Here is a 16408-nt window from a genome sequence, read left to right on the forward strand (position 1 = left end):
GATTAAAGTGAAATTCGAACCTTGATTTTAAAAATTAGAATGACAACTATATATTAAATTGAAGCTTAATGCTTTTAGAACCATAACTTAAGTTAGTTATCATTGCAATAGAAATCACAGTCTACGAAATTCAATGATGATCAATTTATAAGTTTTTAATCAGCGAATGAGATTAGGTCTCAATTTAATTCTTTTCTTACTAAAACTAACTTACTATCTTTCCCGCGTTTAAAGAGGGCTATGTACCTCAAGTCCTTGTTCGATACAGTTCGATTTAATTGAAATTCTGCCTAAATTGTCGCTCGCTCGTATTGTTTTAGCTTTAAAATAGTTATGCATGCATTGTACGAGACAACTGACTATTGAGAGTAATGAAAAATCTATTGTTAAAACCATTGATCTCAAATGACCTATTTCATTAAATTTGACATGCATAGCTAGTGAGTTATTATGACACTCTAACTTGAGAAACCAAGCTATATGAATTTCAGATATGATTAAAAATATTTGAAAGCATGCTATATTTTGTGCATAAATAGTACTAGACTGTACTTTCATTTCGAGAGTATAGCATGATGATTAACTGTGAATGTGATTAAATGCAAAGCCTTGTAATAAATACCTGTTTAGATAGAAGCCACCAAAATCTTGCCACTACTTCCCATTTGACTCTCTTTTATTGAAGCAAAGATAAAGATAAGTGGAACTGCGATTTCCTTCTCCATGTCTTTCCGCACCGTCCGTACACGCATGGTGGCCCTATCTCCCCTATACACAGATATCTCCCCTCAGTCCACCTGCCACACACCTCTAAGGTGGCTCGTCACCTTCCTATGGGCGCCAAACATAAGGTCTCACCTCCACATCCTCACACCATCACGACACAACCGACTTTATCTATTTACACTATTTCTCCTGAGTAACCCTAACATTCACAAAAAGCAAACATCAAATTAACCATTCCCTAGCACAGCCCACTTCATCAAACTCTCACTTCCCACAACAATGACAGATGGCTGTCACCTCCCCTCCCTATTTCCTTCGGCCGTTTTTCACCCCTTTATCTTTGACCTTCCTCCACTATTTATCCCCGGAATGAGGTACCCTTCATACACCCCCACTCAACTCAATCCGTCTTAAGTCCTGACCCAATAACACAGCCATGCACTAGCCTCCCCCATCCTTTCTCCCCTTAGCCTCTCCACCCGCCGCCACTTTGGAAATCCCGTGTCTCTCCTATTTATCCTTCTCGCCTCACCCACTCGCTGCCACTCACCCCTTTTACTCCACTATCCTATTAAAAACTCTCCTTCCCCCGTCTGCATAACCCGTCCACATTCCTCCCCCTCAACCATATCCACCCCTACATACACTTCCTCTCTCTCTCTATTAATTAAGTCTGGACTCGTTTATAAATATGATGGACTGGCATACGCGCCAATACAATACTTTTAAAACCATCTCCTGTAAAAGCCCTGGCCCGGGGGAAGAGTGGACCGGATTGTGGTCCAATCCGGGCCAGGTAAAATAAAAAGCTTAGTCAAGTGAAGTCTTCAACCCCATTCTTTCCTTTTCCACTCAATATATTCTCTATTTATTACATTTTCACCCATCCATCCTGGCCAAAGTGCCTGAATTTTATATCGAAAAGGGACGATTGACTTTCAAAGGGAAATTTCAGGTCGTCGGCGTTGAGAACATTTCTCATGCAGAGGTTGGCCTCGTGCGCCCCTCACCGCCACTGTGATTTCGAATACCTGGCTCTCGCTTTTCTCTCCCATTTGCAAAAAAGAGTGAGGGCGAGGGAAAGAAGGACCGAGCATGATACTGAGTATGTTCTACGGAAAAATTGAAGGGTTTTTCTTCTCCATAGAAAAATCTTCCCTTTCCGAATGAGCCGTGCATGCTGGCTCGATGTCGGACTTGCCGGCCGTACGGGAGTCAAATGAGGACCTGGCAGGACGACGCCAGTAGAGACACGCCCCCCTTCCACCGGCAATATAAGGCCTTGCCGGGGACGAGGCGGCACTGTTTCCGCTTCATAACTTGTGCCGTCGTTGCTGCAAGGCCATGGATAGAAGAGCAATGGATGGATGTAGAGCTTCCCATTTATTTTTTAAAACAAAAATGTAATAAGTTTCGTTATTATTCTGGAGGGTATGGAATTTTCATCACATTGTGTTCATAGAGTAGTATTTATCAGTCAGTGTGAAGTCAATCACTTCAATTCACCAGTGATACAACTTGTGAGAGCTTTATTTTCAAGTACATTGGTACAATGTTTCATGGTTTAACTCCCGTGACATCGGTAAATACCTTTTTTATGATCATATTATTCGCTGGATATCAGGACTTCGTTCCTCACAGTTTTATTTGCAGCCAGCTAGTTTTGTCTTCATTCTTATATATTTATTTTCCTAAATGTTTAAACGTACGTTTTCTTAAGCTACCGTCGCATTTTTTAGGGAAACCTTTGTATAAGGACGTAACGTAAGTGTTTACCATGTAGCAGGTGTAGCCTTATTAGAGCAGAAGCTGTCTGCTCTTGACCGCAAAATGGCCGCCGTCGCGAGTTGTCTGAAACTTTCTATCCATGGCCTTGCGTTGCTGCAGCTCGGGCCGCTGTCTTCCAGTCATCCCCGGTACCTGGCGGTAACCTACCCTCTCCTACCCCCTCCTCCTACCACCAACTCCACCACTACCACGGCCACGTCCCTGTTTCATTTGAATTTACGATAATATAATAAATACTCGCCATAGGGTGGCGAGTTTTCTTTGTTTTACCAGGTCAGTTTCCTTATTCATCTTTTTTCCCCAAACTTCCGAGAGGTAACCCCTCACGTAGATACATCTCATTATGGATTATTAAGTGGTAGGCTTCGTCGCTCTGATGACGGCAAGGGATCCTCCCATCCCACTACTTCCACCCCTATCCTAACCCTGGAGGCGTCATCGGGCTCACTTCGCCGCGGCGCTACCGTTCCCTTTTTTCCTTCCTCTCCATACCCCTTCCGAGGATGACTGGGCAAATACGTTCATAGTACTTGGTTACGGCCTCGTGTGTTGTACCCTTATAAAGGCCAACCCTAGGTCTTTTTCACTGAGCACCTGGATGTTGAATTTAGATTGTAAAAATAGGTGGGCTTGAAATACAGAGTGAAATATTCTCCAGACTATTTTTAGTTTTACATCCTTACCACCCATCCTGTCCATCAAGGACATCCTTAGGCAATGATGTATTCCAAAAAATATTAGTTTTATCTTAATTGTTATCAATTCGTTCAAATTAACCTACGCTGTGACAAGGCTATCCCAAAAGATGGATCCGATATTAGCTCACTATGTCCGGTCGAAGGGAAGACGACGACAACCGACTTTACCTTCTCCAATCTGAAACGATTCAATAAATGGATAACGGCAGGCATATATTGAGTAAATAGAGAGCATAGGATCGTAAATTTACGATATAATAGGTAGCAGTAATATTCGGCCGCAGATTTATGGGTTGACACTCGAGTAGAGTATTTAAAGGTAGCAGAATAAAAGTTGAACGTAACAAGGAGATCATATGGCACTGGGAATATGGTAATATCGCCAATTAAACTACCAGGAAAAACAGAATTGAAGCCTAAAAATCAGTACTATTAATTAGCCAATAATTATTGCATTAAGAAATCAAATGAGTTTTTAACTCGCAAGAAGTTGTCCCTTAGAAGTCAAATGATGTTATTTATAGAATCAATCACCGATTTTCCTTGTCACGAATACGTTGGGGATGAAAAGGTACCGTGACTTCAAGTTTTCAATGCCAACGTAATAGGCAGAAATATCAATCACCACTATTTCCTCATTAGGTATCGTAATATAAACCGTTAGGATAAATCTTTTATGCTCAAAATTAAATTATGATGGATACCACACGATGTACGGCGGGAAGAGAAGACTCTCTCCCCTACTGTCTGTAAAAAAAGCAAGATACTCGAGTTTGAGGAGCTCTAGCGTCTAAATGAAGCAACCGATTTCAATGAAATAAAAAGCATACGAAAGAGAATTTAGTTCTACGATATATTATGTACTTTGAAAATTCTTCGGCTCAATAGTATTTCCTGTACTCAATTTTTTCTCGAAAAAGTACCCATTTTTTGCGCGTAAAATCAAGGTGCCCAACTTTGAGCGCTTGGCATCCCCGTAGTTTTCGTTCCTATAACTTGCAATTTTGATATAAAGAAGCCACATCTATTACTAGCAGTTTGCTGAAACCAAAATGTTTATACCACAAAAATTAACGGAGTTGTTGTAAACAACGCAAGTCAACTATATTCCATCTCAGACGTGGGATTCGATAATCGCATAACGGCAAGAAACGAGAGAGAGGATATATGTCGTGTATTTAGTGCAATATTTGGTACCAACGCTCATAGTAAACATACCAGGAGAGTCTCCAAATAGCTGCGCGTAAACGGAAAACTAAACGCAGCTTTCGTGCGCAGTCTTTCTCCGTCAGTGGTGTAGGGGTTCCCATTTTGTCCGGTAAACCCTTCGTCCTCGTACGCTCCAACTCAATTTAATTGACAGACCCATTACCCTTTCAGCATCCGTATCTCTCATCTCTTTGGCTCCCTTTCTCTGGATCCAAAAAATCTCTTCCTCCCCTTGCGTGTTGGGGTGAAGTCACCGTGTACGGCCTATTCCTCATTAGCTTACATCCGTGAAATCCGTCTCGGCCCTCTTCTTCGCTCGCTGAAAACGTAGAGAGTGGATCAGACCTCACTCACACACAGGGACGAAAATAAACACAATGGCGTTCGCTGAGACTGAAAAATACGAAGGCAGGTTTTTCATTTCAGTCTAGCGATATAATTTCAGGTGCTAGGAGATGATTGATCATGCATATCGTCTGCTAGATCGTCTCTTTTTGAGCGCAGTAGCTAATGAGCTTAATGTATCAATCGCGGCCGATTTATCAGTCACAGACACCGAAGCGCCTCAATATGATGTGGTTAAGCTTTCCCTCGGAAAACTGAACAGTTTGGTCTCATATCATAAATGAGTCAAGCAATCTAATTATGATATGTACTCATTAATATGGATATCATAATGGCAATATGAAACAAACGTGAATCAATTCCTTCGTTGCGTGATTAAATATAGCGTTCGCAGTTATACAGTTAAAGTTTATGTTTATTACATAATTTCATTTCACAAAACTCGCCCTAATTGTACTCTTAGTTTACATTGTAGCGCACAGATGTAATTACAGTAGAACCTCGGATAACGACCGCAATCCGTTCCAGTTAGCTGGTCGTTATCCGAAATGTTCGCTATCTGAAACAAATTTCCCTATAAAAACAAAGGTAATAGGAATAATTGGTTCCTAGCTCCTATTGACTCGCTGTTATATGAAAGTTACAGAGTATATAGGCATTGTATTACATTGTATTACTTAAAGACTTACTATTGTAGACATTTTATCCATTTGGGATCGCACAGCACCGAACACAAACATGGCCGCTACACATCTGTTCGCGAACCGAAATTTTGTTCGCTATTCGAGGCAATTCTTTAGCGAAATTTTTTGTCGTTATCCGAATTGTTCGTTATCAGAGGCGTTCGATAACCGAGGTGTCACTGTGTGTCCAAATCCTTAGCAAAGGTGCTCACGCAGACGGGAGGGAGGGGAAAAGGGAGGCCAGGGGAAGGGCAATGGGGATAGAATCACCGTGGGCGAGAGCGAGATGGGGAAGTTTTCCGTCATCTCCGCTCCATTTGACTCGCTTGGCGTCTCTCTCTGAAGTCACCCTTGAGCGCCGTAAAAACACTAACTCCAGGCCACCGCCCCAATTCTCACGACTCTACCCTCGCACCGCGGGAGGTCTTCCAAGTAAGATACGCATCTCAAATGTATCCTCCCTCAGACTGGGAGTGTGTTTTTCTTTTTACGGACAGCAGATGACGTAAAGATGAGGCAGTTTATTATAAGACTGCGTTCAAATCTATCAAACGCTAGGTTTCATACTATGAAAAAGGGAGAGGTATAAGAAAATAAACGGTTTAAATGATTAAATGCCTAATTAAGTAATTTATTTATTCATGACTTTCTTATCATATCATAGATTCTATGGAGACAAATCTTTTCCCAAATGTGTCAAACATTTCCCAGACAAAACTTCGACAGTAGTCTAGTTATATTTTTCCAGGGATTTCATGTAGCTCGAATAAAATTTCTTACCCTCAAATAGTTTAAAATGTTCATTTCTTAAAATAACTATTGGAGGATGTAACTACCACATAGGGTTGAAAAAGTTGCTCGAAATTTAATGTAATGACATAGGTTTGTCAACTTTTCGTGTGTGTCAAAAAAGGCAAGATGATGGCTGAACATATCTTTAAAATTAGTATGAACACAATGTGACTTGCTTGCATTTATGATATTAAATTGTTGCACTTAAAATTTTTTTGTAGTCACATTAATTATAAATCCCCAAAGAAAAGATCTATGGGTATTCAGTATGCTTCTTTGCGTTGCTATCTCAGGGCATGAGACTACAATACCAAAGATCTTCTATGCATTAACGCATTTTGACCTATCTATAGTTATTTTTATGATCATCATGGCGTCGAATATGTTCAAAAATGCTTTAAAATATCTTTAACTTTTTAAAACAAACATAGATACAGACCTTATTAGCCACTGCGAAGCTCATGTAAATATTTTTGGTGACATTAATTAATTGGATCCCATCTTTTCTTCCTTTTCAGGCTGCAACAAGACCATACGCACCTCCAAGATCATCGGCAGTCCTCGTCTCACATTAAGCAACAAGGGGAAGCCGATCCACTGCGTGTACCGTATCTCCCCTCCTACGGTTGACCCCCGAGACGTGTACGAGATCGCCTTCCGCCACTTCAACATTCCCACCGTCTCGTCCGAGTCCCCCGTCGACCCCTGCTCATCCGCCGCATACCTACGCATCGCCGACGCCGGACGACCGCCCGACCAAGTGGGCTCCTATTGCGGCAACCTGCTCTCTTCCTACACCACCCGCGCATCGCACAATCCCGGTCCACGGCGATTCTTCCTCTCGCCCGCGATATTCGGCCCGCTCCTCATCGAGTTCCACGCAGAAGAGTTCGGCCCGGAGACCCGCTTTGAAGCCGCCATTTCGGTTTTACCGCGCAGCCTTGCCATAGAACGGCACAAAGAACTCGCCCTACCGCAGCCTGGAGCCCCGATGTCCAATGATAATGGCAACTGCGATCGGATTTTCCTCAACTGCCGCGGCCCTTGTGATATCACATCTCCGGGGTATCCAGGGTTCTATCCGAGAAACATGACCTGTCGCCACAAGGTCATTTACAACGAGACGTCCGAGATGGGAGGGAGGATAGCTGTGGGTGGGCAGTATTTCGACGTGTTTGGTGTCGGGACGCCGGAAGTCCGTCATCTACAGAGGCCCAGGGGATGGCGGCGCAGGCGGAGCGGGGAACAATCCGAAGAAGTCGCGGTGGACGCGTGCCCTGGTGATTACGTGGCAGTTAGGGATTGGCTGGAGGGCACTTCCTCCTCAGAGGAGATCGCTAGGTTCTGTGGGAAGGGCCTTTTTCCGTCCGTGGTCGCTAGGGGTCGATCCGTCATTGTTGAGTTCCACTCGTCACCACACGGTTCAATGGACCATGATGGATTTTATCTGACGGTGGGCATCATCAGGCCGGGCCCTCGACCGCGGGTTGGAGAGGCCATGCCACCTATCGGGTGTTTCTGGAAGTTCACGGCGATGAAGGAAGGCTTCCAGGGTGAATTTTACTCTCCCGGACACTGGTATCCTCCGGGTACTGAGTGCACTTACCTCATTGAGGGAAAGGTGGGGCAGAAAGTGCGCATATACTTGTCTACCTTCCAAGCGAAAGGAAACACTTGTGATTTTGATCGCCTTACGCTTTACGATGGCGGCGATCTCGTGGGTTCGTATTGTACTAGTGAACGGACATCTAAGAATAGACTGAAGGGGATGATGAGGGATTCTTCGAACAATTCAAAGGGAAAGAAGGCAAAACAGGTTCCCTCCTATGGGAATTCCCTCTCTCCGACAGATCCTTACGTATCCCATACTGATGTAGTTAGATTAGTGTTCCATAGTGAGAGTGGCTCCTTCGACGGGCGACAGTTCGTTTTCACCGTTTCTTACGCGTTCTTGGAGGAAAAGAGCATAGGCAATCAAATGCTTATGGATTCCAGTGGTTGCCAAATGTTGGTGCGAAGCGAGGACGGTAGTTCGGGTCCTTTCTCACTCTTGGCAGATAGGCTTCCGCTGCTTCTGGCGACCAAGACTAGGTCTTCCAACTTCGATAGTAGCCCAAACGAAAGCGGCGGCGACGAGGATGACTCAAATATGGCAGATACGAGAGGCTCTGTTGACTGCTACGCTCGTTTTGTCGGTAGAGCGGGTGAGAGGGTTAAGCTGGAATTTCACAAAGTTACATTTGGCAGCAACAGGTCCGCCACCATCACTTCCTGCGATAGCGAGGACTTTCCTATAACGGACGATGTGATATATGTAATGAACGGTGGTCAGCACCGTCCGTCGATGCCACTAGGCTGTATTAGGGCAACCACTTTCTTCGATACGCACGACGCCCCGATTGTATTCTACTCCAGTGTGAACGAAATACGACTCCGTCTGCAGCTTCACCGGATCTCGTCTTCCGCACACGCAGATCTTTCTATCTACAGATTCGAGGGTCTTTATCACTTCCAAAGGGCCGATTCCGGCTGCGGAGACTCCTCCGAGTTGTCTCATTCTGGACATCACGGAGTGATCAGATTCCCTCCGTTTTTGGATGCTACCGATTCCGATGACGCCGAAGCGGACGGACCGTTGCACTGTTCCTGGTCGGTACAGGTCACTCCGGGAAGGCAAGCGATACTGAAGCTCCAGTACTTGTTCCTTCCATCGGACTGCCATCTGAACAAGGTAACGATCAGGTTCTTTGGTGACAACTCAGTGGCTGAGGGCGAAGTCGTCATCTGCAGGGAGAACGCCTCTTCGCTGATGGAGATACAGCCGCCGGACTGGGGTCGGCCCTGGCCGGCGGGCGTGGAAAGACGCTATGCCTCGATTGAGCTCTGGTCGCAGTATTCAAAGGCCGGAATCCGTTTTGCTTTGAGATGGAGCGAGATCTCTCCGAAGAAGCTGATCGTGGTGAGGCGCCTGAATAAAGGGGGCGTGGTCTGGGAGGAAAAGGAGATGCTTGACAATCCAGACTGTGATTTCGAGTGTCCAGACGGCATCTCCTGCCTCTCCTCGACGGCGATATGTGATGGGTCCATCGACTGCCCCCAGACGAATTTCACTGGACTCCCGCTGGACGAACGTTGCGACGGAAGCTCGAACCCCACCAACGGAGAGGTGGATGTTGGGGCCTCCCAGTGGATTCTCTTCGTAGCCCCTGCTGTCGGAGTGGCGTGCGTGGTCCTCTTGCTCGCGCTCTCTGTTGTCATGCTGATGCCAAAGAAACAAGGATCGCAAAATTTCCTCCTGAGGACATCGCTCGAGTGCGCTGTGAAGTGATGAAAACTAATTGAGTTCGACGCAACGATGTGTGTATTGGTGATATATCCGTAAAAGTTTAAACGAGATGTTCTTCCTCACTTCGGAGTCAAACGTAGCTGATAAGTGGAATTTTGGTCAATACGGGTGGAAATGGAATTCTGGGCCGATACTCAACGAGAATTTTAAAATTATCTTATGATGGTTCTTTCCTTTATGGAAAAATTGGTCATCCACGAATCATGCTTAGCAGAATGGTACTATATCTTATGAACGAACCTGTTACTTACACCCAGAGAAGTGGTTCGTTTCTCGTAATGATTTTCAGTCAGAGGCAAGGTTAAAATCCATTATAACTGCTAATTAATTTGTATCACGCATGGGAAAATGAGTGTTAAATACCGTATTTTCCGGCGTATAAGACGACTTTCTAGCACCTAAAATCTTTTTTAAAAAGTCGGGGTCGTCTTATACGCCGGGAATGTGGCAGCAAGGAGGAGGGGTGGCCGCACTGAACAAACACTTCACACATTTGCAGAACCCTAACCCTAACCCAGTGCTGAGATCTAATATACCAGGCTTTGTGAACTTCCATGTTAAAAGGAGGCCAAGGGAGAACCAAGCAAGACAATTAAACCAACGGTCGGAGGCACTTCAACACAATCAGCAGAGGACAGTGGTGAATGCAATGCATTAACAGGCGTGTGAGCACGGAATATAAATCAGACAACTGGCTTTAACACTGACATACGAAGCAAAAGGCAGTACACTACCTCCCATTCGAAATATGGGCACCACACCCCGAAACACTACGATAGTGCTTCATTTTCACTTTATAAAATTAAAGACAATTATTTTTAAAAGAAAAACAATGCCGAAACTCAAGTTCCCTGTTGGTTGTTTTGTACATGTGAATGAAAAAGGCAGGCAGGCAATGTCTATGGCAGCCAGTAATAGCCGATAAAATGATGAGCGCCATTGATTCACGAATAATTTTTATTAATTAATATAGTATTCTACCGATTAAGGTAGGTTTCCATGGAGTACTAAAGAGGTGATCTGGGAGCCTCCCTTTCCTTCCAGCACTGCCTTCTTTAATTCACTGTAAGGCCTACTCTCTTTCAATCTATCTAAAAATCCTATTCTTTTCCTTCCCCTCCCTCGTTTCCCCAACATTCTACCCTCCAACACCATTTTCAACATCCCCTCACCGCTAAGCACTAACTCCATCCAAACCTTCTGTCTCCTGCGTATCTCATCTAAAAGCTTTCTCTCCTCGCCAACCATATCCAGCACTTCGTCGTTCCTTTTCCTCTCCGTCCATTTCACCCTCTCCATTCTTCTCCATACCCACATCTCGAACGCCTCCAATCTTCTCTCGTCTTCTTTCCTCAGAGTCCACGTTTCCGCACCGTAGAGAGCTACACTCCAAACCAAACTCTTCACTAACCTTTTCTTTAAACTCTTACACAACGATCCTCTCAGAAGCTCCTTCCTGCGCATGAACGCCTCCTTCGCTAATGCTATTCTCTTCCTGATGTCCTTACTACTGTATCCGTTTTCCTCTAACGTACTGCCTAAATAGTTGAATTGCTCAACCTGCTCAAGTTTTTCACCACCCACCTTTATCTTGAGTCTCACATTCCTCGCTCGTGATGCTTTACAAAACCGCATTACCTTAGTTTTCTTGTGATTAATCCTCATCCCAAACTCCTCGCAACGTTCGTATAACGCATCCACTAGGGCCTGAAGCCCCCTTGCTGACTGACTGATCAACGCCTGGTCATCCGCGAATCTCACTGATTTGAACATCATTCCTCCCACTTTTATCCCAGCTTCTAACTCATCCCACGCTTCCCTTACCATCTCTTCAGCATACACGTTAAAGAGCAGTGGCGATAGAGGACAGCCTTGCCTCACACCTCGGCCAATGCTTGCCCACCCATATTCTCCGTCCGCTATTCTCACTTGCGCAGTCTGGGCCATATACAGATTACAAATCAGTCGTCTATCCCTCCAGTCTACACCTATTCTCTTGAGAATATCCATTAACTTTACCCAGTTCACCCTATCAAACGCTTTTTCAAAATCCACGAAACACACATATACGTCCTGCTCATATTCTAGGTTCCTCTCCACGAGGGCCCTCATTATTGCTATTGCATCACGAGTTGACTTCCCTTTTCTGAAACCAAACTGATCTTCGCCCAAATACTCGTTTTCCCTCGCCTCCATTCGTCTGCTCAATATCCTCAGCACTACTTTAGCCGCATGGGATATTAGGCTGATAGTCCTATAATCTCCGCATTCCACAGCTTTCTTCTTTTTCGGAAGCGGAATTAAAATCGTCTTCACGAAATCCTCCGGCCAACATCCCTCCTCATAGATCTTGCGCACTAGTTCGAAATACCTTTTCTTACCTTCCTTCCCTAGATTCTTCAGAAGCTCACACGGGATGTTGTCCACGCCTACTGCTTTCCTAGCTTTCATATCACGGAGTGATCTCTCTATTTCTGAATCTAATATCTCCGGCCCAAGATTATCCTCCTCCACTGCACTTTTCTCCTCTAGAGTCAATCTCTCTGGTCTGTTCGTTCCGTCATACAGGTCCTCCACGTATTCCTTCCTCCTACCCTGTACCTCTTCTCGCTCGGTTAGCATTCTCCCATCTTTAGCCTTAATTTTAGACATGGCTTGTCCTCTTTTGCCGCCCGATAGCGACTTAACTTTGGCGTACAACGCGCCTACTTCTCCATCCTTCTGGAACTTTTCCATTTCCTCGCACTGTCTTTTCCACCAAGCCTCCCTTGCCCTCTTAGTTTCACGTCGTAATCGATTATTCAATTCCCTATACATTCTTTTGCCCTGTTCTGTGTCCACGTTCTTCCACTTCCTCCTCTCCTCCATTTCATTTACCATTGCCTCCGATATCCACGGCTTCTTTATCCTTCTACTGTCAACGTAACCAATTGACTTCTTCGCCGCTTTGACTATTCCCGTTTTTATATTATCCCATCTTTCCTCTACCGTCTTGGTACTTTCAATCTCCCATATACCAATGTCCACTAGCTCTTGATATTCTCTCCTCATACTCCCCTTCAGGGCTTCTACGTTCCATTTCTTCGCCTTCCTAACTTTCATAAGTATTTTGAATCTTACGTTGCATTTCATGAGCACTAGATTGTAGTCCGAATCCGCATCCGCTGCAGGGAAGCTGCGCGAGTTTTTCACACTGTTCCTAAACCTCTGTCTTACCATAATGTAGTCTATCTGATATCTCCCCGCATCCCCTGGACTTTTCCACGTGTACCTTCGCCCTTTATGATGATTGAACTACGTGTTTGTGATGAATAATTTGTTTCTCCTACAAATTTCTGCTGCTTTCTCTCACCTGTCGTTCCGTATTCCTAGACCAAAATCTCCTATTTCGTTTCCATCCCTCCCTTCCCCGACTGAGGCGTTCCAGTCCCCCATCACTACCAGATTTTTCTTACCCGATGTGTCTCTAATTATTTCCTCGAGCTGTTCATACACCTCGTCTACTTCTTCCTCCCTATGATTGCTAGTGGGCATGTAAACCTGGACCACCACAAGGTTGGTGGGCCGCGCCTCAATTTCTACCACCAGAATCCTATCGCTTACCTGGTCTATACCTACCACACGCTTACCCATCTTCCCGTTTAATACTAAAGCTACCCCTCGCTGGCTTTCTTCCCCTCCACTATATATAACCCTATACCCATCACTCCAATAGTCCCCCCCATCCCTCCACCTCACCTCGCATAATCCTAAGATATCTATCCTCCCTTTATCCATTTCCCTTTTGATATTTTCTAATGTCCCCGCCCTCATCATAGTCCTCACATTCCACGTCCCTACATTTAAAGCCGACTTCTTCTTCTCCATCTTCTTGGTCTTCTTTTCTTCCTTCTTCATTGCTGCTGTTGATGATGATGATGATGATGATAAGTCTCTGCAAGGATTTCGCATGTTGACGACCCCGAGGACCTTGCCGACCTCGCTGCCGTGCCCGACACCCGCCCTTTGCGGACGGGTCCCGGGCGATGAGATTCCGAGGCTCATTTGGTTGTACTCCATGTGTTCAGGGAAGAGATAGTTGGTAGGGTTTCCCACTTCCATTCCAACAGTGTTTTTTACGTGACACCATCACGCGGACTACCTTTCGTCTGGCTCCTACCCTTCGGCCTATCTGGCATGAGTGGCCCTACCGGGAATAATTTAGAATTAATCCCGCCAGTGCAGCTCTAGGGGTCATAGGAGCGCGCAAGCCTTTCCACCGCGACAAGGTTGTAGCCCAAGGGAAAGGTAATTTTTATTATGGCCATAATTTTAATACCTTTTCTTCTTTTGCCCCATACTATACCATCGCTATACATTCTTGCTCGTGTTTTAAGTAGCATATTTTTTTTGCTAAGAAAATGGAATATGCCAATACTTTAGTTATGCGGGAATTCATGGTTCGCGAAAATAACATGATAGAGCTGAAAATTCCATGACATTGCAAACAGCACATAATTTTTTTGTGTTTCAGAATGTCTTCCATTTTTCAAGGAAGTAATGTATTATAAATATGAATGTAATTGGTAATGTTGAACAATAATTATTAGCAAATATGAATCCAACTCCACAAAGAAAATTGTATTTTTAGAGTAAATAACAGTACCAAGTGGTGAATGTATTCATAATGAATGCTTATTTACCTACAACTTGCTAATAACAAAACACTCCTGATGCTATTGCTGATAACCTTTTTTTATCATACTTCATGTCTACCTAGATTCATTTTCAAAAGTCGTAATGCGTGTGGTTTTCTTCCCCACTTTTTGAAAGTGTCTCTCAGTCATCTACTGCAAGTATTCATAAGCGCATGTTTTTCTAGAGGTACAGCTATCTTCCCCTGCCATTTTTCTTGTCTTTTCATTGAATTGAGCATTGACATTTCGTCGGCCAATGCAAACGAGAAAAAAAAGCAAAATCACCTGTGATATAATTGGAACTAATTTTATGTGACAACTAGCTCTTACGACATGAATGCCTTGATCCGATTAAATCTTGTGAGTACAATGAACAATCTTTTGGAGGTCACCATGAGATATCCCACACTCATTTTACACTTTGTAAAACTAAGCATATTTATTGCCGAATAGTTTTTTGTCCATTAAAATTACTACGAACGATAACTCGAAGGTATGAAAAATCGCTCATCTAAAAAAACATCAGGAAAAATAAAAGCCATTAATGAAACGATAGTTTAGCGCATTTTCTCCCATTAACTCAATGATTGAGATATTCATTGCTGCGTGCATTGAGTTATATTCGCCACATTTTAATTCTCAAAAGAATGCGTACACGGGCGATTATGGTGCCTATTCGGGATAAGGTACTTTACGTGGTAGTTACGGTGTAAAAGCTAGCAGTAAATTATCCAAGCTTCAAAAAATGGGTAACGTTATTTTCTGAGATAATACTGCAAAGTTATGAGTTGTTGTTTCAAGCGTGACTTCATGGAATCTACTTGACACAATGAAAGTAAAGAAAACCTTGTAATTCCACGTAAATATTTGAAATACGACCTAGGTTTTGACGTGCCTCGTCTTCGTCTGGTACAGATGCACAGAAGAGTTGTTCGCAAGGGCGGATCCAGGATTTTTCCTGGGGGGGTCTGACAGGCTTTCTCACATTTGATATTAAAAACGACATACAACAATTACGTTACGAAATATTCTTTTTATTATCATGCGAAGGTTATAATTATGAAATTATATTATCCAGGCTCCCTAATACACAAAACAAAATGAACGTAGTGATAACCGTATTCAATATCTTGTGTATATTTTAAGCATCTGGGTGTGGTCACGTGACCCCCCCCCCTAAATCCGCCTATGATTATTCGTCACACTCGTCTTCAGTGCATCTGTACCAGACGATGACGAGCCACGTCGAATCCTAGCTTGTAAATTAAATATTTAAGTGGAATTAGTGGAGTTTCAAAGTTTTCTTTACTTATCATTATATTAAAAAATATTGAAAAATCGTCCAGAAACTTGAATTTTTCCGAGGAAAAGATTTTTTCAAACGCCCGGGCTATTCAAATCTCCCTTCGCAACAAGTTCGACTGTGTTATGTATCGCATTGGATGAAAACTGAATGTCGTTCAAATGATTTGAATATGAAATGATTTATAAGGCAAGACAGTGATAATGATAGTCATTTCATATGGCACATCTTGACTTTATGTTGCCTAAAAAATGTGGAACGACATACACCAATGAGTGATTAAAAAACGGCGGCCATAATTCAGTTCAAGGGAATGAATCTCAAAGTACCAAATGCATGAAATATCCCTAAAAATTTTAAAGAAGAAAGTGGGGACTGAAAAAAAGAAACACTGTGTGACTAGTTTATTACTAGATGTGCGGAGAGCGTAAATACATCACCCCCACGAACGATATGTAAAATATGTGATGTGTTACCATGTGATGCAAGCGATTCCTATATGTGAGCTATGCCATTTATTTGTGCATGAAAAGATTTTTGCCACATTTGTGATAAAAATAAAAACAATTTACGGCATCTTGTATTTTTTAAATTTTAAAGCAGATGGAAACTTATTTTGGAGTGAGAAATGATTGTGTGTATCCCTCCCATTTTTTGTGAAAAAAAAATACAAATTTTCTGTATTTTAAAATTGCTTCCCTATATGCATCACATTTTAAATGCGCATAACAAATGAGGTGTTATGGGAATGTCACGATGCACAAAAAAATTGCAAAAATCAAAGACATATTTTGATGGTTGTATTGAATAAAAACATTATTTTCCCTGATTATGAGGCAGGA

The 16408-nt window shown here is 43.4% G+C and overlaps 1 protein-coding gene across 1 annotated transcript in view; it reads left to right on the top strand.

Moving 5' to 3' along the window:
* Positions 1 to 9569, top strand: part of LOC124170734 — a 65425-nt gene extending 55856 nt beyond the window's left edge. Inside the window, exon 2 of the mRNA XM_046549677.1 lies at positions 6760 to 9569. Coding sequence (XP_046405633.1) covers positions 6760 to 9569 — 2810 coding nt within the window. The remainder of the gene's footprint in view (positions 1 to 6759) is intronic.
* The last annotated feature ends 6839 nt before the right edge of the window (positions 9570 to 16408 follow it).

The sequence above is a fragment of the Ischnura elegans genome, chromosome 1 (genome assembly GCF_921293095.1).
Source record: "Ischnura elegans chromosome 1, ioIscEleg1.1, whole genome shotgun sequence".
NCBI lineage: Eukaryota > Metazoa > Arthropoda > Insecta > Odonata > Coenagrionidae > Ischnura > Ischnura elegans.